We start from the raw sequence: 26,545 nt of genomic DNA, 5'->3' as shown, positions 1-26,545 counted from the left end.
AGGCCATTTTGATATTCTCTTTTGTGAAGTGCTTGTTCAAGTCTCATCTAACTGACCTGCAGTTCTTTATATATTCTGCAAGTGAGCCCTTTGTGAGCAAATACACTCTCCCACTCTGTTCCTTGTCTTTTCACACTCTTAATAGGGTCTTTTGATAAATACAAGTTCTTATTTTAACATAGTCCAACTTATTAATAGTTTCCTCTATGGTAAGTGCTTTTTGTGTCCTGGCTAAGAAATTGTTCTCTACCCCAAGGTCATGAAAATATTCTATGTTATAAATTCTAGAAGCTTTTACTGTTTTACCTTTCATATTTGAATATATTAATCCATCTGGAAATTATTTTGGGGTTTGAAACATGATACGGGTCAGGTTTAATTTTTTCTCAGATATCCGCAAATCACTTATTAAAAATACCATCATTTTCCTACTACTCCTGGCAGCACCACCTCTGATGTAAATCAAGTGTCCACATACGTTGGCGATGTTTTGGGATTCTCTGTTCTGTTTCAGTGCTCATCTGTTCTTGCACTACTAATTCTAATTACTCTAGCTTTATAGTAAATCTTGATATAAAGAACAAGTCCTCCCACTCTGTTTCTCCTCAAAACTTAAGCTATTTCCATATTAATTTTGTAACCTTTCTGTAGCATTTTCATACAAATTTTAGAATCTATCCTCAGCATTTCCATATGAATTTTAGAATCGAATGGGCTGTTAATACTTGACTTTGTACTGAATCCATAGATCAGTCTGGGAATGATTGAGATCTTTACAATATTGAGTTTTTAAAAAATCAATGAACATTTCATTTCTTTCCATTTATTTAGATCTCCTTTAATTTCTCTAATAACGCTTCATAGTTTGTTGCTTAGAGGTACCACACACCACTTGTTAGATTTATTGTTAGGGATGATATTGTAAATGGCATCTTTCTTAAGATTTCATTTTGTTGCTGGTAATAGAAATACAAATGATTTTTGCTTATTGACTTTGTATCCAGCAGCTCAGCTACATGCACTTGTTGATTTTAACAATCTATAGATTCTTTTAAATTTTCTCTGCACACAATCATATCACTTATAATAATGATAGTTGTGTTTCTCTCCTTCCAATCTTTACACCATATGTTGCTTTTTACCTGCCTTATTGTATTGGGTGCAACTTCTAATACGATATTGTATAGAGGTATTGATAACTGGTATCCTTGTCTGTTCCCAATCACTAAGGAGAGCTTTCAACATTTTGCCATATGATGTTTCCAAAAGGGTTTTATAGCTATGTTTGTTAAAGAATTTCTTTCTGAGCAGAATTTAAGGGATCTATTGCAAAAGAAGGATGAATTTTACCTAATGTTGCCTCTACATTTACTAAGATGTGATTTTTCTTCTTTATAATGCAGTGAATTATACTGTTTTAAATAAAATTTTATTTTATAATAGTTTTAGATGTTCAGCAAAGTTGTGAAGTCACTATAGAGTTCGCATTCACCCCTCACCCAGTTCCCACTATTATTAAGATCTCAGGGGCGCCTGGGTGGCTCAGTCATTAAGCGGCTGCCTTTGGCTCATGTTATGATCCCAGGGTCCTGGGATTGAGCCCCACGTTGGGCTCCCTGCTCCGCGGGAAGTCTGCTTCTCCCTCTGCCTGCTGCTTCCCCTACTTGTGCTCTCTCTCTGTCAAATAAATAAATAAAATCTTAAAAAAAAAAAAGAAAAAAGATCTTACATTGCTATATACTGATTGAATTTTGAATGCCAAATCTTCCAAAATTTCTGGAATAAATCTACTTGGTTGGGAGACATAATTCTTTTATGTATATTGCTAGTTTCAATTTATTGATGTTTTGTTTAGGATTATTGTATCTATATTAATGTCCTTTCACATTTTAGTATCATAGTTATACTAGCCTCACTAAATGAGCTGGGGAGCATTTTTTCTTTTTCATTCTCAGGAGGATTTGTGTAAGATTAGTGTTGTTTCTTTTTTTAAATTTTTAAATAGTTTATTATTATTTATTTATTTGACACAGAGAGAGAGAGAGAGCACAAGTAGGCAGAGTGGCAGGCAGAGGGAGAGAGAGAAGCAGGCTCCCTGCAGAGCAGAGAGCCCGATGTGGGACTCGATCCCAGGACCCTGGGATCATGACCTGAGCCAAAGGCAGATGTTTAACCGACTGAGCCACCCAGGTGCCCGTGTTGTTTCTTTCTTAAATATTTGGTAAATCTGTTGGTGAAGTTATCTTCACCTGGCATTTTCTTCATAGAAAGATTTTAAATTACAGATCCTATTTCTTGGTAGGAATGTAATTATTAAGATTTTCTATATTGTGTCAGTTTGAATAAGTTACATTTCTCAGGAAATCTGTCCATTTCACCTAAGTTTTAAAATTCATTCTCATTATTCTATTAATGTCTATAGGGTCTGATGTCTCCATTTTTCAGTACTACCATTGGTTACTTTTGTCTTATCTTGTTTATTTGGTAAGTCTTACCAGGGATTTATCAATTTTATTAGTCTTTTAAAAGAGCACATTTTGGTATTACTACTTCTGTATTTTTTTCCTATTTTATAACTAATATTCTTAATCTTTTATTTCATTTCTTCTATTTTCTTTGGGTTTAAAGTACTATCTATCCTTTTGTCAACTTTCTGAGATGGATGCTGATTTTCTGCCTTTCTTCTTTTCCAGTATATTCATTTAAAGCTACAAATTTTCCTCTAAGCACAGCTTTAGATACATCCCCCAATTTTTGTTGTTTTTTTTCCAAGTTTAAATCAATTTGTATTTAAGCACTGATTTTATACCACAAAATGTGGTATAAAGGTGACTATATTTGTTCATGGAAATTGCCTTCAAAATACATTGCAACTAAGCTGTATATAAGATTTTATATGCGTTTTGGAAGACATCACACAGAAGCAGCTGCTTTGTCAATAAATTTGACCACTTTCACATTGCTCTTGGTCAGTCCACCACAGTTATGCAAGGTGATCTGGACCTTGTTGTACACACTAAACCATTCTGGGTGATGATTCATCTTCTCTGCTTGTAGGTTGACTCAGGACATGAAGTCAAATGCCTGATTACAATTTTTGAAGTACTCTTTGTAGATGGCATCTCTTTTACTTAATTCCGACCATCCTGTTACTTTAAGGTCAAGTATAATTTAATTTCTCTCAGAAGACAGCAGAAGCTGTCAACCAGTGAGCATCTGCTGACATGGCCACAAGGTTCAGGCTCCATTCCCAGGCCTGCCTGCTTGTTACTTGTCCTCAAACTTTAATATGTTCTACTTTTCATTTTCATTCAGCTCAAAATATTTTCAGATTTTCAAAGTGATTTGTTAGTTGACCCATGGGTTATCAAGTGTGTGTGTGTGTGTGTGTGTGTGTGTGTATACACTTTTTTTTTTTTTTAAGGTAAGCTCTAGCCCCAATGTGGGGCTTGAACTCATGACCCTGAGATCAAGAGTCGCATGTTCTACCAACTGAGCCAGCCAGCCGTTCCTATCAAGTGTGTGTGTTTGTGTGTATGTATATATATGAAATTTTATTTTTAAAATTTACTTGTTTTATTTTATTTTATTTTTTTTTAAAGATTTTATTTATTTATTTGACAGAGAGAGACACAGCGAGAGAGGGAACACAAGCACGGAGAGTGGGAGAGGGAGAAGCAGGCTTCCTGCTGTGCAGGGAGCCCGATGTGGGGCTCGATCCCAGAACCCTGGGATCATGACCTGAGCTGAAGGCAGACGCTTAACGACTGAGCCACCCAGGTGCCCCTAAAATTTACTTATTTTAGAGAGAGAAGAGGGAGAGAGCGTGAGTGGGGGGAGGGGCAGAGGGAGAGAATCTCAAGCAGACTCCTTGCTGAGTGTGGAGCCTGACTGGAGCTCGATCTCACGACCCATGAAATCATGACCTGAGCCAAAATCACAAGTCAGATGCTTAACCGACTGAGCCACTCAGGTGCCCCAAGTCTCCTAAAATACGGGGATGTTCTAGATTATCTTTTTTTTTTTTAAAGATTTTATTTATTTATTTGACAGAGAGAGACACAGTGAGAGAGGGAACACAAGCAGGGGGAGAGGGAGAGGGAGAATCAGGCTTCCCGCTGAGCGGGGAGCCCAATGTGGAGCTCGATCCCAGGACCCTGGGATCATGACCTGAGCCGAAGGCAGACGCTTAACGACTGAGCCACCCAGGCGCGCCTAGATTATCTTTTTGTTACTGATTTATGTATTACCTGCATATAGTCAAAGAACATAGTCATTACGATTTTAAATACTTTGACATCTGCAACTTACTTTTAGCTCAGTACGTGGTCAATTTTTGTAAATGTTATGTGTGTTTAAAAAGGTGTATTCAGCACCTGTTGGATGCAGTGTTCTTTGTATGTCCATTAGGTCAAGTTCATTAATTACATTGTAATTTTCTACAGTCTTCCTAATTTTGTTTGTCTGCTTATTCCATCAATTACTGAGAGATATTTGTTAAATTTTCCCACCATCATTGTGAATATTTTGACTTCTCATTGTACTTGTTATTTTTTATTTTACATATTATGAAGCCATATTATTAATTGCATACACACATAAAATTGTTACATCTTATTTTTTAGTTTCTACTTCATGTAATATTTATCTAAAACAACTTTTCTCTGGTTGGTGTTTGCGTTATATATTTATTTTTCTCCTTTTACTTACAAACCTTCTGTATCCTTATGCTGTGATCTGTCTCTTATAAAACATAAAGTTAAAAACAAATCCTACTTGACAATTTGTCTTTTAAACATTAACATTTGGGGCGCCTGGGTGGCTCAGTTGGTTAAGCGACTGCCTTCGGCTCAGGTCATAATCCTGGAGTCCCGTAATCGAGTCCCACATCAGGCTCCCTGCTCAGCAGGGAGTCTGCTTCTCCCTCTGACCCTCCCCCCACTCATGTGCTTTCTCGCTCTCTCAAATAAATAAATAAATAAATAAAATCTTAAACATTAACATTTAATAAAATTTCTGAAATATTTATCATGATAATTTATTCTATTTGTCTTATTGTTATATGTACCTTCCTTCCTTCCTTGCCTTCTTGTGGGTTATTTTTTATCATTCCATTTTTTTCTATAATTTAAAAGTTAAATACTTTAAAAAACCCTCTTTTCTTGAAGGTTACTCTAGATCACAACATGTATCTCTTACTTACCAAAATATAATTTTTTTTTAAGTTTATTTATTTACTTAAGTAATTGCCACACCCAACCTGTGGCTTTAACTTATAACCCCAAGATAAAGAGTCACATGCTCTTCCAACTGAGCCAGTGAGACACGCCCCCCACCCAGTATAATGCTAACAGTTACTTTCCCCTTCTTCCCAGATAATGCAGCCCTCACATACTTTATCTCTATCCCACTGCCAATTATTATTGTCTTATGTTTTAATTCTGTCTTTTAAACCTAATAAAACATTATTATTGTTGTGTAATACAGTTTACATTCATTTGATTTACCCACATATTTTCTACTATTTTTACTTTTTATTTCTTCTTGAATCTCCAAGCTTCCATCTGGTATTTTCCTTCTGCTTGAATAATATTTTTTTAAATTTCACTTAGGGGGCGCCTGGGTGGCTCAGTCAGTTAAGCATCTGCCTTCGGCTCAGGTCATGATCTCAGGATCCTGGGATCGAGCTCCACATCAGGCTCCCTGCTCAGTGGGGAGCCTGCATCTCCCTCTCCCTCTGCCCGCCACTCCCCCTACTTGTGTGCTTTCTCTCTCTGTCAAATAAATAAATAAAATCTTTAAAATAAAATAAAATATCACTTAGTGGGTCTTTTGGTAATTCTCTAAGTATATTTTTTAAGGGAGGGGTATCTGAAAAATGCTTATTTTCTCTTTACTCTTGAAAGGCATTCCTGCTGGGTATAGAACTCTAGGTTACCAGTTATTATCTTTCAGTGCTTTGAATATGTTATTCCATTTTTCTTGCTTCTACTGTCAGTTTAATTGGTCTCTTTTGAAATTAATCTCTTTTTTTCTGGTTGTTTTAAGATTTTTTTCTTTGTCATCTGAAGTACTTTTACTATGATGTACTCAGGTGTTATTTTCTTTGTATTCATTCTGCGTTGGTTTACAGAGCTTCTTCAATCTGTGGCTTAATGTCTTGTCAACCTTAGAAAATTTTTATCCATTATCTCCTCAAATAATGATTCTACCTATTCTATCTCTTCTCTGGGACTCCACACACACAGATGATAAGCCTACTCACTGTATCCTCTGTCTCCTAGGCCTTTTTTGGTATTTTATTTTTTCTTTTCATGATTCATTCTAGATTGTTTTTTCTGACCTATTGTCTAGTTCATTTATTCTTTGTTTAGCTTTACTGAATCTGTTAATTCATCTTTCACAATTTAAAAATTTATTTTACTTTTCATTCCTAGCATCTTCTTTCGATGCTTTATCAACTCTGCTTTTATAATTCACAATTTTCTGCCAAAATTTTCAACCTAGTTTTTTATGTTCTTGAACACAGTAAGCATTGTTTTGGTTTGGTTTGGTGTTTAGCACAGCTATTTTATTTTATTTTTTTTTTTTTAAAGATTTTATTTATTTATTTGATAGAGACAGAGATAGCCAGAGCAGGAACACAAGCAGGGGGCGCAGGAGAGGGAGAAGCAGGCTTCCTGCTGAGCAGGGAGCCCGATGTGGGGCTCAATCCCAGGACCCTGGGATCATGACCTGAGCCGAAGGCAGACGCTTAATGACTGAGCCACCCAGGCACCCTTAGCACAGCTATTTTAAAGTTCAGTCTGATAAAGCCAATGTCTGGAGAACCTGGCATCTGTTTTTATTTTTTGGTGTTTCTGCTGGTTCTCATTCATGTTGTTATATCTCCTCATATGCCTAGTTATTTTTGGTTGTGAGTCACATATTATATATTTGAAAGATTATTTGTAGTAATTTAAAGTCCTACACGATGTTATCTTAGTATAGAGAGGTTTGCTTTTGCCAGGTGCCTAGGGCTACTTTATTTAAATTTCATGGATTGAAATTATTTGAAGGTAGGCTGTAGTGACTTTCAGGGCTGTTCTATTTCCAGTTTACCCTTACTCTTACATAGATGCAACGTTCTGGGGTCCCCAACCAATGAGGAGAAACTCACCAGCCCTCACATCATCCTTGGCAAGCCATGAGCCCTAATTTTTTTTTAAGTAGGCTCCACGCCCAGCATGGAACCCAACACGTGGCTTGAACTCACAACCCCGAGATCAAGACCTGAGCTGAAATCAAGAGCTGGATCCCAACCAAATGAGCCATCCAGGCACCCCAAACCCTAACTTTTTAGCTTCTATCAAGATGGCTCTCAAAATCTTAGTTCCTTCTTTTGAAATTCATGAATATCTCTAGGAAAGAAATAGTCCCAAATTTTGGTTTTACCTCTCTGGATTTATGTCTTTTTTCCAGATCTCAACTTGGTAATTATTTTACTTTGTTAGCTTTCTGAATGCCTCTAAAGCAAATTTTAGAATATTGTGTCTAGTTTTTACAGTTATCTTAAGTCAGGGTTGATTTAAACCATCTAGTGTGGCATTACTAAAGTGGAAATCCTTAGTTTGTATCACTTAAATAAAACCAAAATTGTATTGTGTTTTTAGTGTAGTTTCAGAAAGGAATGGAATTAGAAGTATGTTCAATTCACCATCATAACCTAAAAAGTTATTCTTCATTTCCTTTCAGAAAAAAATTAAAAAGCATGTATCAGCTTATATCTACACACCCTGTAAAAAATGGAAATGAGAAGATTCTATTCATTTACTTTTGCACTTAACAGAATATCTAGTACATTTTCCATATTAGCACTGATTGCTCTAATCCATTCTTTTTTTAATAGTTGCACATAATATCACTCAATCTAACTCAACATTTACTTATCATGCTCACTACACTATACTTGGCTTTAGGGCTATTTTGGTGAGCAAAAACCAACTGTGTCCTAGCACTTGGGGAGTCTACAGTTGAGTGGGAGTAAAATATATTACTCTTACAGTAATATAAATAAATGCAAAATTACAATTCTATCAAATGCTAAGGAGAGGTACATGGTGATATGAGACAGCATGACAGGGGTACTGGATCTAGTCAGGGAGGTCAGAAATGTCTCCCATGAGGATGTTACAATAAGCTGAACAAGAGCTAACTAGAAGAGAAGGGGAAAAGGAGGCTTGCAAAATAATATTCTATGTAGAGAATCTATCAAATGGGTATGTCATAATTGATTTACCCACCTCTCCACTCAGGGACATTTGTTCTGATTGTTCTGATTCTGTTGATACTATGACAATACTTTAATATGTATTCCCATATGCAATTTTTGGCATAATTTTGTAAGCATATCTTTATGGTAATTAAGAATCCTTTCTTAGTACGTACAATAGAGTTCACAATAATTTCCATATCCACCTAGATTTGAATATAAATCCTACTAGATCTATTTCTTACATATTTCATCTTCCCCTAACTTAAATTCTTTATTTTGTTTGAATTTTCTCTTGCCTGAATTATTTCCTCAAAAAGAGCTGGTTCCTTATAATGATCTGCTACCTCATACATAAAGATGCTCACAAGCTATGCTCCATCTGCTCTTCACCTTCAATGTGGAATCTAAAACATAACTATGTTTAAGACTCCCCTCTATCTGCCCAAAGTAAGCTAGGCTTTTTCCACTATGTAGATGGTTTATCCTAACAGTTGAATGAATCACTTCAGCACAGAGCGTGGAAAATGAGACAACCAGAGGTTTGAACTCAGGTGTCACCATCTTTCCAGAATCTTTTGCATTCTCAGGTAAGTTAGGACCTATCTTTAAAATCAAACTGCCTCGGGCTCCCTGCTCCACAGGGAGCCTTCTTCTCCCTCTGCCTCTGCCTCTCTCTCTGTCTCTCATGAATAAATAAATAAAATCTTTAAAAAATAAATAAATAAAATCAAACTGCCCACAATACACTAGGAAAAAAATACTTGGCTACATATATAACAAAATGTTACTATATAAAGATCGCTTACAAGCCAATAAGAAAAGCAAAAAACAAACATGCACATAACCCAGTAGGAAAATGGGCAAAAGGTATGAATTGACAATTCACAAAAGAAAAATACATGTGGTCAAAAAAAAAAAAAAAATGTCCATTAGTCATCATAAAAATACAAATTAAAATTTTAAAAACACCAGACTATAAAAATGATAGTAAACAGTATTGGACAGTGCACTGTGAACTATGCATCACACACACAAAATGGAATCTGGTACAGCCTTTCTAGAGGTTATCTGTATCTGATTTAAAATTGTAAGTACTAAATGACACAGATATTCAATTTCTAGAAATTTATCCTATGAAAATAATCAAGAACATGTTATTCTCAATTTCCTAATATTGCTTCCCTTTCTTTCATATCATGTATCAACATCTGACTTGTACTTATTTATTGTCTTCTCTCCCCTAGAATATAAGTTTACTGCATGCAAGGACCTAAATAGTACTTGCTATATATTAGTCATGTAATAAATACTGGTTGTTGACAGAATGTGTAAAGATTTATCTATAAGAATTTTTAAACTGTAGGGTTTTAAAACAAAAACGTTGGAAAAAATCCAATATCCAACAGCAGGAGATTGATTAAAACAAAAATCACCAATAAAGACAACTAGATAACTGTTAAAAATTAGTCTATTAAAAAACTATAAATGTTTATGATACTAATACATGACCTCATTTTTGTTAAAAAGGAAAAAAGGGGAAAATAAATGCAAAGATATAAGACAGGTAACACAATATTACATCAAGATGTGAATAGCTGATATTTATGAGATGGTAGGTTTACAGGTAACTTTTTTGTTCTTATTTACGGTTTCCAGTATTTTTCAAATTTTATTTTTCTGTAATGAACACAATTCTTTTCTAATAAGACAAAGAAAATTATTCAAAACAAACTAAAACCAAACCCCAAACTTCATTTCTAGTTCAAATGAGAAAAAGGCAAGTTTACCTTCAATTTCATCATCGGAAATCAATTCATCATCAGAGCATATGTTGAGAATGTTAACCAGCATCTCTGTGACTATATAAGACAAAATAACCCAAAATGTATACAATTAATAAGGTATTCTCTCTAAAATGATGTGGATGTATAAGTAAACACATGTTAAATAAACATAGACAAAAATGATTTGTCATTATGCTATTAAGAGTAATTATAAAGAGTAGCATTAAATCTAGACCTTCAGGTTTATATAGAATTTGGGGAAATTACTTGCTTCAATAAAAGTCTGGTCTTTGAAGATTCTATTGCATAATTACTTGATTTCATGAGACTGTTGTCCAGAGCCTTTTCCTCACTGATATGTACATGAAAAGATTTCCTCCCGTTTTACAAAGATGTTAAGCCATCAGGTCTATGCCCAACAAATTTATTTTATATTTGCATAGCTTATTTGTATAGGTGCACAAATAAAATTCTACAGGACACTATTTCCTATTTAAATCTCTTTATCACTGAAGAAATCACTGAAGGAATGGTTTAGTGACTTACGTTATTTTAACATCCTGATCATAGTAGGGTAGCTGCTTTAAATTGATATTTACAACAATAAGCACACAACTGACTAGAACTATAATTTAAAAACCAATTAAAAAATTTAAAAAATAAAATAAATAAAATAAAAAACCAATTAAGTGCCATTTAAAAATCTTTGTAGAGAACAAAGAAATTAGAAAATACTTCGGATAACTTTATTATTTATTATTTTTTATTCTTTTTAATTCTGTAAGTTTAAGAAAAACATTTCTGAACCATCAGGGGACTCAAGAAATATAAAAGTGTGCTCCATCACTAATTAAGACAACTGATCGTCCAGTTCTCTTACCTTTTTCCCCAACAAATGGCAAAGACCATGTGAAAACGTCCATAAAGTTTGGAAGCCAGTAGGGGTGTGGAGAACAGTTAAACTGCCTGATATTCATGACATTGTTTTCGTATTTTAGCACAGCAGCTAAAAAGGAAAAAGCAGGAAAATATGGCACAGAGAAACATGACATGGCAAATGGTATGCTTTGTATAGCTGTGTACCTACTAAACAGAACTCATGAACTTCCTTTCCACTTTAAGTTCACGACTTGATATTTAAGAGCAGATGGAAAATCTTAAAGCATTTTATACAGTTCATTCTTTTAAGAATTATCCCAAGGAACAAAGTTACCTGAAGATCTCATATATTAAAAGTACAAAAGAAACTGAGTTCTGAAACTTCAAAGGGTCACTGCGCAGTAACCATCTGTAGAAATCTCAGGTTCCACATTAGAAAAATTTTGTCATAATTTCCCTTTATAGGCCAAATGGTTACAATTACAGCTCTCCTTTGAAGGCAAACATTTTTCATTAAGCAAACACAGCCTCTTTCGCTAGTCGTTATCCAGTGCCAAAGATTTTATAAACTCTCTGGGAGTTTAGAACATAGCAATTATCAATTCATAGCAGGGGATACAGATGGTAAACTTGGAGCAATTTACGCAGCTCAGAAGTAGATTAAATCATCTCTGCATATTATACAGAGAATTAAAAATCCATCTCTCCTATACAGAGTTAGTATATTGCTAGCACCATATAAATGTTTAACTTGATCAGTTCATGTATTTGTACACATGCTTTGGTACTAAACTAATTTTCTTTATATTTTAAAAGTTTGAAAATCCAATTTCTTAGACTTCACCATGAGCACAAGCTCTGAGATGTTGTTTGCATTATTCCCTTTAGTCTTACTTGATCATAAACAGATTCGGGTATGAAGTACTTCAGAAATGACAGACATAGGTCATTTCCCGGTTCCTGTTTCTTTGCTTATTAAAGGATAGTCTCATGTGCTCAAAATTTAAGTTACTGAGTGTCTAAAATGTATACCATGGATTATAAAGAAAATACATGAAAGTAGGATCTCCTGCTCTTAAAAACCTAACACTGGATATAATATACATGTCCCATTATTTTCATGTGTATATATTTTATTTAGGTTAGATGAATACACAATTATTCAACAATTCCCTCAATCTACACAGGAAAAAGAAGTGAGAGGTGGCTCTTTACAGTGGATGATTAGAAATGAGAGCATAAAAAATTGCTTTTGGGTATGTTCCCAGTGGACACAAAAAATAGGAATAGAAATCTTTAAAAATCATGACTTAAGGATCTTTCACATAATCATTGGAACTAAGAAATACTCTTTGGTACCAATATGAAAGAAAGAAAAGCAACAGAAGAAGAAAGAGAAAAAGGAAAGGGGGAGAGGGTTGTCATTTTCAAGAAAGAGGTACTTGGATGGGGAGTAACTTAGTACCAGCAGACATTATTTCATATACCACTCTTTTTCCTAAAAAAAAAAAACAAAAGAAGTTTGAGAAACAACCAAGGAAAATAAGAATGTTTCAAGATAAAGTTACCAATTATGTCAAAGTCAACAGAAAACTCTGGTAGACTGGACTGTGACTTAAAAGATTATTCACTAAAGGAATAATCAAGATCAAAACCAGGTTAGAATGGGGCAGAAAATGAGCTGGCATTTAGTGAATGAGTGAAGTGACTGCTGTGTTGGGTGGCAGGTTTCAGTTGAGCACACTGCCAAATCCACTGTGCAATCAACAGACACTCTTCTTAGTGAGCTGGAACAAGGGAAAAGGGAATGTCTTCATCACAGATATGAGGACTAGGGCCATGAAGTGTCCTTGAAGAAGTTGCCAACACAAGCAGCACATACCATTCATAATGGAAGAAATAAGAAGAAAACGAAGTCTCTAACATATTGGGAATATTAGGAAGGAAATAAGAAAGAATGGAGTTAGGGAGAAGCAGAGTGTGGTGGGATAGCTAAGATTCAGAAAAGAATGACGAGATGTAAAAAAACTAGATGCTGGAAGAGAACTGAAGTCAAAGAAGTGTTTTTTAAAATGTATAGTAAGCCACTGAGATGACTGATTCAAATCAGATTGAAGTGAGATGTGCCATTCCTTAGTTTCCCTTTAAACAGGCTACATAGTAAGTATACTGTGGACCTCTTTTAAACTTGATTCCCCAGCTGCATATACAAGGTATGACTATAAAGTAATGAGACTTAAAAACCACCAACTACAAACACACCAGACCTTATATATGAGATGAGTGTGGTCCTCTGATGTAATCACACTAGGCACAATAACAGTAAAATGTTATAGTATCATAGCAATTTAGAGTTTGACAGATGCTTTTAATGTTTATTTTTAGTATTCCAACTTATCTTCAACAACCCTATATGACAGGTATTTTAAAGATACACCGAGGCTCAGAGAAGTTAAGTGTCTTGTTAAATGTGAAATTAAGTGTCATGTTAGCTGTGAATTTAAAAGTGAAGCAGGACTAGACTAGAATTTCTTCTGACTCCTAGCTTAGTGCTCTTTTCAATACACCTTGCTGCCTTACCATATATTTAATCCAAAGATGCTGCCATTACTCAAAACATTTTTGGAACTCCTCTTTTGGAATCGCCTCCAGACCCATTTTATAAGCAACACAAGAAAAACCAGTCTCATTACCCTATAATCATACCTTGTTTCTGACCCCAAATGGTATCATCTAGCTTGATCACTCACCTTATTCACCAGTCTTGACTCCAAATGACTTTTGGCTGTTCCAAAAATCAAATCCACCCTCAAAGGACGAAGATTTCCCATCACTGAGGATAATCAAAAGAATGTGTCGCAGACTCTGAAGGCAATGCCAAAACAGGAGTTCCGAAACGCTTTGAACAATGGCAGCATTGTTGGAATAAGCATATAGCTTCCCAAGGTAACTACTGTGAAGGGACAATACTCACTTGGATATGTACGTTCTGGCATGTTTGTATAAAAGTTCTATTATTTTATAGTCATACTTTGTAAACAACAAAATAGTTACAGAGGCATGTTACAGAGGGTATTACAGAGGAAGTTTGCCCTGATACAAAACTTACAAACTATGAATCATAAAAAATTAAAAAAAAAAAAAGATTTTGGGGTACCTGGCTGGCTCAGTCAGTAGAGTATGCAACTCTTGATCTCAGGATCATGAGTTCAAGCCCCACATTGGGCGTATGTAAAAATAAAATTTTCAATAGGATAAAGTCTTAGAATGAGAATTTCTGGATTGAAGGCATGTTTATATTTAATCCTCTCTGTTTATATGGGAAATTGAGGTGTAGAAAAATAATGTGACTTGCCTAAAGTCACACCATTTAGTTTCTGGCAGGGCTTGAACTACAATGATTTTTCTGACTTTTTGTACAGTATTCATCTACCTGTACCGTTCCTCAAGAAAAGCAAAAACAGCTTAATAATTTACAAACATTAAAACTCCAAACAGTGACATTTTATTGAGGTACTGTTACAAATAAATTAAGTTCACCAAAAGTAATAATTTATGATGACTATTCTAACTTGAACCTGAATTTCTTCTTCTTATATATTTTTTAAAAGATTTATTTATTTTAGAGAGAGAGGGAGAGAGAAGGAGTTGGGGGGAAGGGCAGAGGGAAAGAATCTTCAAACAGTCCCCACTGAGCACAGAGCCTGACTCAGGGCTCAATCCCACGACCCATGAGATCATGACCTGAGCCAAGACCAAGAGCCAGACACTCAATTGACTGAGCCACCCAGGCACCCCTATTCTTCTTATATTTTGATTCAGGAGTACACATCAGACCTACTATGATCATTATTTATATTTACAAAGAGCCCAATAATCCTTAGGAAATGAAAACCAAGCAGTAGTCTAAATTCTAAGTTTCTTGGCCTTTGTTTCAATTAAGACCTCTTTTCTTATATATAAAATACATACACATATATATGATTAAATTACAGCTCACATTTACTCACAAATTCAAACTCAAGTATCACTGGACTCCTTTACCTTTATTATTATAGACATCTAGGTAATTGGGGGCAGAGAAAATTGTAATGAGTGATGGGAAGCCTGTTGTTTGGCTCTTCCTGTACATTCGATACCTGGAAGAGAGATAACAGTCTGTCTTGATATAAAAGGCAAAAACTCTGTAATGATAATTGGTACAGTTTTAATATAACTTACCCAGCATCCTGGGCTTCGTGGGCTCTGATTATTGATAACAAATTATTGTTCTGTAAAAATTCACAAACTGCAGGGTAACTGAAAAAGAAAATTAGAAAACATAAACCCAGAACTAAAACAACTGGTTTTTAGTGGGAGGAAGGGGAAAAGTCAAGATGCTATTAGTTGAATTTGTTTCAAAATTATAGATTTGACATACCACTGAACTTTTATTAATGGCTTAGCAATCATCACTGTTTTTCCACTTCACTAATATACCTCATTCCAGATCAAATATGCAGGTAACAGACAACCTTAGGACAGGAAAAGAGCTCCCTACCTTTTAAATTTTTTGTCTTAACCCTTAACATAACAACACCAAAACTTTTCTTGTCTTGATATAAAAAAAAGTACCCCGGTAGTGTGTGTGTGTGTGTGTGTGTGAGAGAGAGAGAGAGAGAGAGAGAGAGATTAGGTGCTAAAAACCGAACACACAATTTTTAAATTATCAAATTGTTAGAAAAGTTAAATAACCTACTTACAGCTTCACAAGTAATATCAACGCCAAGTTGATATTATGCAGGAATATTTCAGGAGTAAATGCAAATATTACACCCAACTGTATTCTAATGAAAGGTGTGATATTTGCATCTACTCCTAACATTTTCTCTCAATATTATTATCTTTCTACATTTAGAAAAACCTGATAGGTTGGGGTGCCTGACTGGCTCAGTCAGTTAGGCGTCTGACTTTTTTTTTTTAAGACTTATTTATTTATTTTGAGAGAGAGAGCATGCAAGAGTGGGGTGGGGGGACAGAGAGAGAGGGAGAGAGAATCCCAAGCAGATTCTGCACTGAGCATGGAGCCCTGGGGGGCTGTATCCCATGACCCTGAAATCAAGACCCGAGCTAAAACCAAGAGTCAGTGCCCAGGCGCCACAAGTACACTCTTAATTTCTATTCGGGTTTCTTAAGATTCTCTCTCTCCCTCTGCCCCTCCCCCCACCTCTCTCCCTCTGGGGCGGAGGGGTGGGGGTGGAGGTGGGGGGGAAGAATTACCTGATAGGAAAAACTGGAGAATGGAGAATACCAAATTATCCTAGATTTATCCAAGTGTTAATTATTTATATTTAAATCTTTCTTATTATGCTCATTAGAAAAATTAACTTTTAAAATAGATTGTACATTCACATGGTATAAAATTGAAAGATACAAATAGTGAGATACAGATACAGTGAAATGCCTCTCTTCTTTTTTTCTTTTAAAGTTTATTTTTTTTAATAATCTCTATACCCAATGTGGGGCTCAAACTCATGACCCCCAGATCAAGAGTCTGTTGCATGCTCTTCTGATTGAGCCAGCCAGGCGCCCCTAAATGCCTCCCTTCTTCCTACATCTATCTTCCAGCTACCTTAGGAGCAACCAATGTTCCTGATTTCTTTGAGTACCCTTTAAAAGATATTCTATAGGCATACCTTGGAGATGTTGTGGGTTCTGTTCCAGACCACCACAACAAAGCAAATATTGAAATAAAGCAGGTCAAATTAATTTTTTGGTTTCCCAGTACATATAAAAGTTAAACTTACACTATACCGTAGTCTATTAAGTGTGCAATAGCATTATGTCTAAAAAATAATGTATATACCTTAACTTAAAAATAATATCTTATTGATGAAAATGCTAACCATCATCTGAGCTTTCAGTGGTCATAATCACAGATCACAGATCACCATAATAAATATAATGATTTAAATAAATAAATATAAAAAAATTTGAAATATTGGGAGAATTACCAAAATGTGACAGAGACAGGAAGTGAGCAAATACTGTTGGAAAAATAATACCCAAGAGACTTGCTCAACACAGGATTGCCACAAACCTTCAATTTGTAAAAAACTCAGTATCTATGAAGTGCAATACAGCGAAGTGCAATAAAATAAGGTATGCCTGTATTTTATATCCATACATAAAGGGTTTGTTTTCTTTTCTATTTTTTTATTAAAAAAAAATAGCCTCATTGAATAGTCTGGCACATTCCATTCTCTGAATGTACCACAAGGTATTTAACTAACTATTCTTCTATTGAACATTTAGGTTGTTTTAAATCTTTTATCATAGGGGCACCTCGGTGGCTCAGTTGGTTAAATATCTCACTCTAAATCTTAGGATCTCAGGGTTGTGAGTTCAAGCCCCACATTGGGCTCCTTGCTGGGTGTGGAGCCTACTTAAAAAAAAATAAATTTATCACAAATAATACACCAGTGAATAACCTTGTACCGTTGACCCCTGAACAATGTGGGGAGTGTTGACTCCCCTCGCAGTCAAAAATCTGTGTATAACTTTTTTCTTGTGTGTATAACTATAACTATATATTTTTTAAAGATTTTATTTATTTGACAGAGAAAGACACAGCAAGAGAGGGAACACAAGCAGGGGGAGTGGGAGAGGGAGAAGCAGGCTTCCCGTGGAGCAGGGAGCCCGACTCAGGGCCCGATCCCAGGACCCTGGGACCACGACCCGAGCCGAAGGCAGATGCCCAACGACTGAGCCACCCAGGCGCCCCGTGTGTATAACTTTTTTTAAGTAGGCTCCATGCCCAACATGGGGCCTAAACTCACGACCCTGAGATCAAGAGTCACATGTTCTACCGACTGCACCAGCCAGGCACCCTCATGTATGTAACTTTTGACTCCCCCAAAAGCTGGCCTGTTGACTAGAAGCCTTACCCATAACAGTCAATTGACGCATACTTTGTATGTACTATGCATCATATGCTGTATTCTTACACAAAAATAAGCTAGAGAAAAGAAAATGTTAAGCAAGAAAAAATACATTTCTAGTATAGTATTATATTTATATAAAAAAAAATCCACGTTTAAGTGGACCTGTGCAGTTCAAACACATGTTGTTCAAGGGTATACATTTTACATATCTGCACATTTACATAGTTGATTCTTGTTATTTGCAGTAGCTATGTTCTACAAAGTTAACTTGTAAATACAGCATTAGTCAAAACTGAACCACTGCTCCTAGAGAAAATAGACAGTTAGTGTCCTGTGAGCCTCTGGTCACATTTTCACTAACCAATCAATACATAACCTTGTTTTATGTGTGTTTCTGTGTAAGGACACTTATTTAACATATACTGTTGATTAATTAACATGGAACTCATGGACAACAATGCCTTAAGTCATTCCCGAATAAAGCTTATATGTATTTTCTCTGTAAGACACATCACAGCCTTCTTACATGTAGAAATACTCGGTAGCACTTAAGCACTATGTTGGGGGCCATTTTACACAGCAAACTCACCAACAAAAAATGTGAAAAATATTGCACTAAACGGACCACAAAAAGAATGGTGTAATATCATGAAAGCTGAAACAAGACAGCAAAGCAGCTCCTTGTTAACCTCAGTTAGGAACACAGACGGGGTGACAAATTTTTCATCATTCAGCATGTGTGCATGTCTGAATGACCATGACAGTGCTATGAGTGGTGATTTTGCAGTTACAAGTAATTCTTAACAGGAAGGCAAATCTGAAGATCAGAATTTGTAAATAATGAGGATCAATTGTATAGCCACAGGATTACACTTTAGAAGAAGATCTTCTGGATCAAAGGCCCTGGGCATTTATAATAGATGTTGTCAAGCTCATCTCCAAAGAAATCATAGAGTTTATGTTGTACAAACAATAAAAAGGTATTATGCTCTTTATTTTAAGCAATGTAAAGAGAAGTAAAATTTAGGGGTTCAGTCAGTTGAGTGTCTGACTTGGTTTTGGCTCAGTGTGTGCATGTACTCTTCTCTCTCTCTCTCTCAAAATAAATAAATAAAATCTTTTTAAAAAATTTAAAAAAGTAAAATTTAAATGACTCAGAAAGGAATAAAACAAGGTTGCCTAAAGAAGGTTAAAACTATGGCAATATTAAGGCTTTTTACTTAATATATGTGGATTTCATTTAATAAATGTACTATCTAGGCAATTAACAGATTTGAACTAAATATATGCATTAACTTGTCACAGTAAAACACTGGGATTAAAAAAATTTAGACTTCAAACTTCTCTCTCTCCCCCTCTTTTTGAATGGCAGAACACAATAAAAGCTCACATATGAGATTTAAGACAACAGCCAACTCCCAGGAAATGTCCTGGGCTTAGTTCACAATGTCCTGTTCTTTTTATATCTTTGCCTATAGCAGTGGTTCCAAACGCTGGAGAGATTGTTAAAAAAATAACAGGATTGGGGCGCCTGGGCGGCTTAGTCATTAAGCGTCTGCCTTCGGCTCAGGTCATGATCCCAGGGTCCTGGGATCGAGCCCCGCATCAGGCTCCCTGCTCGGAGGGAGGCCTGCTTCTCCCTCTCACACTCTCCCTGCTTGTGTTCTCTCTCTCGCTGTGTCTCTCTGTCAAATAAATAAATAAAATCTTTAAGAAAATAATACCTCATAAAAAAAAAAAAAAACCCAACAGGATTTTCCTGTCTCAGACCCACTGAATCAGAATCTCTGGGGGAAGAGCCAACAAATCTTTATTTTTTAAAAAAACTCATAGATGATGTTTGGGAACAAATAATCAAGATCATTTAGGGTCAGAAAATAACATTTAAGCACTGCAAGATGTTCTGTTCAATCATGTTCAGTATATTACACTTAGGTATTAATGAAGGTACTCATATATATTATGAGGGTACATAATACCTATTAAAATATAAAAAACAAAATAAACAAGAATTTTCTGCCTTCTATTAATCAAAAAATTAAAAGTCTTTATACTACAAAAATTAGGGATATAAAGTACTTATAAATAATTTGATGATACATATTACAATTGCCTTTCCTAATTTATAACTTTGAGGATTAGCTTACCTGTAAAAATAAGAGCACCCTCGGACAGTGTTGTGGGTATAGTGCTCCAAGGTCTTTTCATTACCATAATCCTCTGAAGGATCAGACCAAAGCAGGTCACACACTGGCCCAAAGGCTGGAGGTTCTTTAAACCTGTCTAACTAGAAAACACACAAAAGCCAAAAGAAGAAAAATCATGAAGGCAAAAGGAACTTTTGGAAACTGGTATGGGTCAAAAACAAAACAAAACAAAACCCTCCCACCAACAAGAATGTATTAGGAGAAAAAGCAGCAAGCCCCATAAAGAATTTTTCCTTTAGGAAGAAAATGAGTATTTAACAAATTTGGATACACAATTTTTATTATTTTTTTGAAATAAATTTGTATAAATATCCCTGTCATCTAACCATACTGTAGAAAAGGACTGCTTTACATCCTAGTTTTTTTTTTTTTTAAGATTTTATTTATTTTACAGAGAGAGACACAGTGAGAGAGGGAACACAAGCAGGGGGAGTGGGAGAGGGAGAAGTAGGCTTCCAGCAGGGAGCCCAGTGCGGGGCTCGATCCCAGGACTCTGGGATCATGACCTGAGCCGAAGGCAGACGCTTAACAACTGAGCCACCCAGGCGCCCCTACATCCTAGTCTTTTTTTTTTTTTAAAGATTTTATTTATTTATTTGAGAGAGAGAATGAGAGAGAGAGAGAGAGCACATGAAAGGGGGAGGGTCAGAGGGAGAAGCAGACTCCCTGCTGAGCAGGGAGCCCGATGTGGGACTCGATCCCGGGACTCCAGGATCATGACCTGAGCCGAAGGCAGTCGCTCAACCAACTGAGCCACCCAGGCGCCCTTCTACATCCTAGTCTTAAAAGCAGTACTCATCTAATTCAAATGTGAAATCAACCACTATGGAGATATACTATTATTGAGAAAGACTATGTAAAGTTCATTTCAACTGCCTAGGTGAGCTAACATTACCATCAGGGCAGGAAAGGTTTTACAATTGTTCTGTTCATTGTCTACCTCATTCCAATGGAGATTTCTAGTTTTATTTTGTAAAGGACTTTCATCCTTTCCATTCTATATGCAGGCATTTCAATGTAAGTTATTAATTTAAGCCTTGAGTCATTACTGCTTTGGTTAGTAGCATAAAAACCAAGACAAAACCAGTAACTAAGATAGCTGAGGACTTCTACTAAGTGAAAGGGGAGGGTTTTAATACAAGTGATTCAGTGGATAAAGAAGATGTGGTATATATATACAATGGAATATTATGCAGCCATCAAAAGGAATAAGATCTTGCCATTTGCAACGACGTGGATGGAACTGGAGGGTATTATGCTGAGCGAAATAAGTCAAACAGAGAAAGACATGTATCATATGACCTCACTGATATGAGGAATTCTTAATCTCAGGAAACAAACTGAGGGTTGCTGGAGTGGGGGGTGGGGTGGGAGGGATGGGGTGACTGGGTGATGGACACTGGGGAGGGTATGTGTTCTGGTAAGCGCTGTGAATTGTGCAAGACTGTTGAATCTCAGATCTGTACCTCTGAAACAAATAATGCAATATATGTTAAGAAAGAAAAAAAGAAGAAGAAGAATGTAGCAGGAGGGGAAGAATGAAGGGGGGGATATCGGAGGGGGAGAAGAACCATGAGAGACAATGGACTCTGAAAAACAAACTGAGGGTTCTAGAGGGGAGGGGGTTGGGAGGATGGGTTAGCCTGGTGATGGGTATTGAGGAGGGCACGTTCTGCATGGAGCACTGGGTGTTATGCACAAACAATGAATCATGGAACACTATATCTAAAACTAATGATGTAATGTATGGGGATTAACATAACAATAAAAAAATTAAAAAAAAAAAGAACAATACAGAAAAAAAAATACAAGTGATTCAGAATTGCAAAATTCAAGACTTAACAATGTAAAAGAGAAATTCTGGTTATTTTAAAGACCATAAGGCAGCAGAAATGTAGGCATACCCTCTTACCCTGAGGAGAGTAACTTTAATTCAGAGAAAAGTTTTATAAACAGAAAAATCTTTAATTTCAGTATCTACAAGAGACAGGTAGAAGAATACAAAGGTAGAGAAAAGATGATAACGTAGAACAATAGACGTGAGAAAAGACTGATCATCTCTATAGAAAATCCTGAAAATAATAATCACCAACTCACACAGTGTAGCAATTAAACTCTATCATCTAAAATGTCAAAGTCAGGGCGCCTGGGTGGCTCAGTTGGTTAAGCGACTGCCTTCGGCTCAGGTCATGATCTTGGAGTCCCTGGATGGAGTCCCACATTGGGCTCCCTGCTCGGCAGGGAGTCTGCTTCTCCCTCTGACCCTCCCCCCTCTCATGTGCTCTCCCTCTTTCTCTCTCTCTCAAATAAATAAATAAAATCTTTAAAAAATAAAATAAAATAAAAAATGTCAAAGTCAATGAATTTCAGAGCTGGAAGTCCTCAGACCATCCATTCTAACTTCCTCATTTCTCAGAGAAGAAAATGTGATTAAGGGGTGCCTGGGTGGCTCAGTTGTTGAGCGTCTGCCTTCGGCTCAGGTCATGATCCCGGGGTCCTGGGATCGAGCCCCGCACTGGGCTCCCTGCTCTGCCGGAAGCCTGCTTCTCTCTCTCCCACTTCCCCCTGCTTGTGTTCCCTTTCTCACTGTCTCTCTCTCTGTCAAATAAATAAAATCTTAAAAAAAAAAAAAAGAAAAAGAAAATGTGATTAAGAGTTAAGTGGTTTGGTCAAGGTTACACAATTCATTGCAGGACAGGGATTAGAACCCTGATTTCCTTCCTTTCGTATTGCTACATAATTTAAAGTTTCAGGGCTATACCCAAAATAGGTTATGTTTCCCGTAGGTGAAAGTACAGATTCCATTAAAATTTACAGGAATTTTCTGGAAGATATTTAGCAAAATGTTAACAGTGGTTGTCTCCCAATAATGAGACCACAGGTGATTTCCACTTTCTTACTTCTGATTATCTGTATTTAAAAATTTTCAGCAATAGAGGCATATTAGTTGACTACAGTAAAAAATAAAACTAAAAATACATATACTCCATGAGACTACTGAGAGATTACTTACTTTCTTAATGTCATCTAAACTAGTAATTTCAGGTGACATCCCTCCATGTACACACAGAAACTGCTGGTTTAAGAGGGCAGCAAGAGGAAGACAGTCAAATGTTTCCATACACGCATCATACACCTGTTCCGAATATTTGATTCGACCTATCAAAAAAAGAAAAACAGTCAAAGGAAGAAAAGCTAAAATTTATCATATATGAAAAAGGATACTGGACAGAAAATTATGAAGCTACTTCAAAGCCATTTATTTCAGGCAAATTTGAAAACAATCATCTTTATAAAAATATTCTTGAAAAGTTGTGGATAAAAGGTAAACAAAATCTCGTCTAAAGACATATGTGACGCTGGATTAACTTTCTAGCTCTGTTGCCTTGGAAACCTGATAAGGTGAATGTCAGCTGTGTTATTAGGCAACATTGCTTATGTTAAAAATTACTCAATTACCTGGTAGCTATAGCTTTGTACTCCTGAGTGCAATGACTCAAGGTAGGTCCCTGTGGGATCCTGGAATCTATACCAATAAAGCTTTTACAGGCAATATTGGCAATTGTGCTACCTGAGGCTTCTAAGCCACAGTGGCTCCCTGATCTGCCCAATATGGGTAGTTTCCCTGCACCTGAACTGTGACTTGGAGGGGGAGAGGGAGGCAGAAAACCTTCACACTGCTACACCCACTCCCATGAGGACTACTCCACTGAAAAGGGATGCCTGGAGCTGCAGCCATGTCTGGACTGTATCCTTCTAAGTAGATAAATGCCAATATGGCCCATGGTAATCTTGTAAGCCTGAATATTTTGTTCCGACTAAAAGACTCCCCGGGGGGTACTGAAGATATATAAATGGAAACTGAAGTTTTAAGAGTAATCAATAAAATATCAATACTCTTTTGCTATGATTTTTAAGATCTTTTAGCAAATTTTGTTCCAATTCCATTTTATATAAAAATGTTCATCTCTGGGGCACCTAGGTGGCTCAATCAGTTAAATGTCTGCCTTCAGCTCAGGTCATGACCTCAGGGTTCTGGGATCCAGTCCTACATCGGGCTCCCTGCTCAGCAGGGAGTCTGCTTTTCCCTCTCACTCTCCCTCTGTCTGTCTCTCTCAAATAAATAAATAAAAATAAAAATAAATGTTCATCTTTATGAATTGTATTTTGGGGTTAAAGAACAAGGAAACACTCCAGTGGGCAGAGGGTGGGGTCTCCACAATTATCCAGAAAGAATCTGTCATGAAGTAAGAGATGGAAAGCTGAAAGATGGTTTTAGTTTAAAAAGAAAGGGAATATTTTCTTCTTCCTTGGCCTTGGATTTCAGAAAGTCAAGCCTGGAGGTGCCTGTTGGTAGAGAAGGCCAGAGGTCGTAAAGGCAGGCAGCCCTACAGAACTATGAGCTCCTTCTCTTCCAAAATTCTGTGAAGATGAGACAAGCCTACAGGACCTAGAGAACAAAGCCACAGCAAGTGAATCAGATTATCTAGTTGATAATTATTTCTGTGTTTACTTCCTTGTAATTTCCAAGCTTTTAGAAAAGATGTGTTTAAGAATCAGAACCTGGTCTTGGCAAGGCTTTGGAGAATAAAGTGAAGGGTAATAGTCCAGATTTGGGCCAGAGTACAGAACATGGATGGCAGAAATGTCTGGAGAGACATTCCTAACAGGTAGGTATAGATGAAGGGAACCATATCTGAGTTATAAGACTTTACATTCCTGAATGTGAGGATCTCTTTATTGCCAAGGTTTGAGGGCATTAAGGGAGTCTGTGGGTTCCTTTAAAAACTTCAGAGCATTTTGTATTACCGTGACCGCAGTTAACATCATCTATTTCACAACATATGCTAACTCTATTAGGACAACCAAGTTAATAAGAGCCATGCCTTATGCATCTTTGCATCTCCTTACAATTACAATCTTATATTCTGCTTTTTATTTGAACACTATAAATTTTGGCTATTGCAAAAGTAGATCCATATTGGCCATAAAGTCTATATGAGGAAAAAAGTAAAAAAAACAAAAACAAAAACAAAAACCCAACTCCTTTTGTTTGTGGCCAGTGATTAACTTTTTCTCCTGAAAATCCTTGGAGCCAGAGTTCCCTCTGTTGCCAATGTCAATAAAAAATTCCTCTGTAAGAGTCTTAAGCTTAGATATAGGGAGGAGTTTTGTTTTGTTTTTTTAATTCAAGTATAATTGACATGTAATGTCATATTAGTTTCAGTACAATATATTGATTCAACAATTCTATACATTATGTAATGTTCACCATGATAAGTGTAGTTACCATCCTTACCATATAGTTATTACAATACTATTGACTATATACCCTATGTCATACTTTTCATCCTTGTGACTTATTTATTTTCTAATTGGAAGTTTGTGCCTCTTAATCACCTTAACCCATTTAGTCCATTCTCCCACCTGTTTCCCCTTCAGCAACCGTATTTGTTCTACATATTTGAGTCTGTTTCTGTTTTTGTTTTTTTTTTCAGATTCCACATATAAGTGAAATCATATGGTATTTGTCTTTCTCTCTCTGACTTATCTCACTTAATATAATATCCCCTGGGTCTATCCATGTTATAACAACAGCAAGAGTTTTCATTCATTTTATGGCTGAGTAACATTGCTGTTTGGGGGGTGGCTAGGTGGCTCAGTCGGTTAAGTGGCGTCGACTCTTGATTTGGGCTCAGGTCATGATCCTCAGTGGACAGCCTGCTTCTCCCTCCCACTCTGCCCCTCCTCCCCACCCCACCCCCCGCTTGTGCTCTCTCTCTCTCTCAATCTCAAATAAAATCTTTAAAAAAAATTAAAAAGAGAGAAAGAGAGAGAGAAACCAAGAAACAGACTCTTACTATAGAGAACAAACTGATGGTTACTAGAGGAGAGGTGAGTGGGGGGATGGGTGAAATAGGTGATGGGGATTAAAAGTACACTTATCATGATGAGCACTGAGTAACGTATAGAATTGTTGAATCACTATATTGTACATCTGGAACTAATATAACACTACGTGTTAACTATACTGGAATTAAAATAAAAAAATTCATAAAATTTTTTAAAAACCAGGAGGTTATGAATCAAACTAAGCATAAAGAAGGCTCAGTTGTTAAGCATCTGCCTTCGGCTCAGGTCATGATCCCAGGGTCCTGGGATTGAGTCCCCCATCGGGCTCTCTGCTCAGCGGGAAGCCTGCTTCTCCCTCTCCCACTCCCCCTGTTTGTGTTCCCTCTCTTGCTGTGTCTCTCTGTCAAATAAATAAATAAAATCTTAAAAAAAAAAAAAGAAGTTAATGTTATATTAACACATGACCAAAATAGTTTACAAAATTTTTATTTTCTTAAAGTATATGAATAGGTATATAAATACCAACATATTTACTTTCTGAGGGGTTAGACTGAAGATATCTATATTCTTCCTTGACTTAGTTTATCTGTATTTTCTCTGATGAATTATATAACTTTGTATAGTAATATTTATTATTATATTACC

General features: G+C 36.2%; 1 protein-coding gene across 2 annotated transcripts in view; it reads right to left on the bottom strand.

Moving 5' to 3' along the window:
• PPP3CC (protein phosphatase 3 catalytic subunit gamma) overlaps positions 1 to 26,545 on the bottom strand; it is a 102,383-nt gene that overhangs the window by 11,045 nt on the left and 64,793 nt on the right. For both annotated transcript variants that reach the window (XM_032388986.1, XM_032388987.1), the window contains exons 5-10: positions 23,061 to 23,206; positions 19,988 to 20,127; positions 15,139 to 15,216; positions 14,962 to 15,056; positions 10,919 to 11,044; positions 10,042 to 10,113 (exon numbers count right to left, since the gene is read on the bottom strand). In XM_032388986.1, coding sequence (XP_032244877.1) covers positions 10,042 to 10,113; positions 10,919 to 11,044; positions 14,962 to 15,056; positions 15,139 to 15,216; positions 19,988 to 20,127; positions 23,061 to 23,206 — 657 coding nt within the window. The remainder of the gene's footprint in view (positions 1 to 10,041; positions 10,114 to 10,918; positions 11,045 to 14,961; positions 15,057 to 15,138; positions 15,217 to 19,987; positions 20,128 to 23,060; positions 23,207 to 26,545) is intronic.

The sequence above is a fragment of the Phoca vitulina genome, unplaced genomic scaffold (genome assembly GCF_004348235.1).
Source record: "Phoca vitulina isolate PV1807 unplaced genomic scaffold, GSC_HSeal_1.0 scaffold53, whole genome shotgun sequence".
In the NCBI taxonomy this organism is placed as follows: Eukaryota; Metazoa; Chordata; class Mammalia; order Carnivora; family Phocidae; genus Phoca; species Phoca vitulina.
This window is presented reverse-complemented; position numbering and strand designations above follow the sequence as displayed.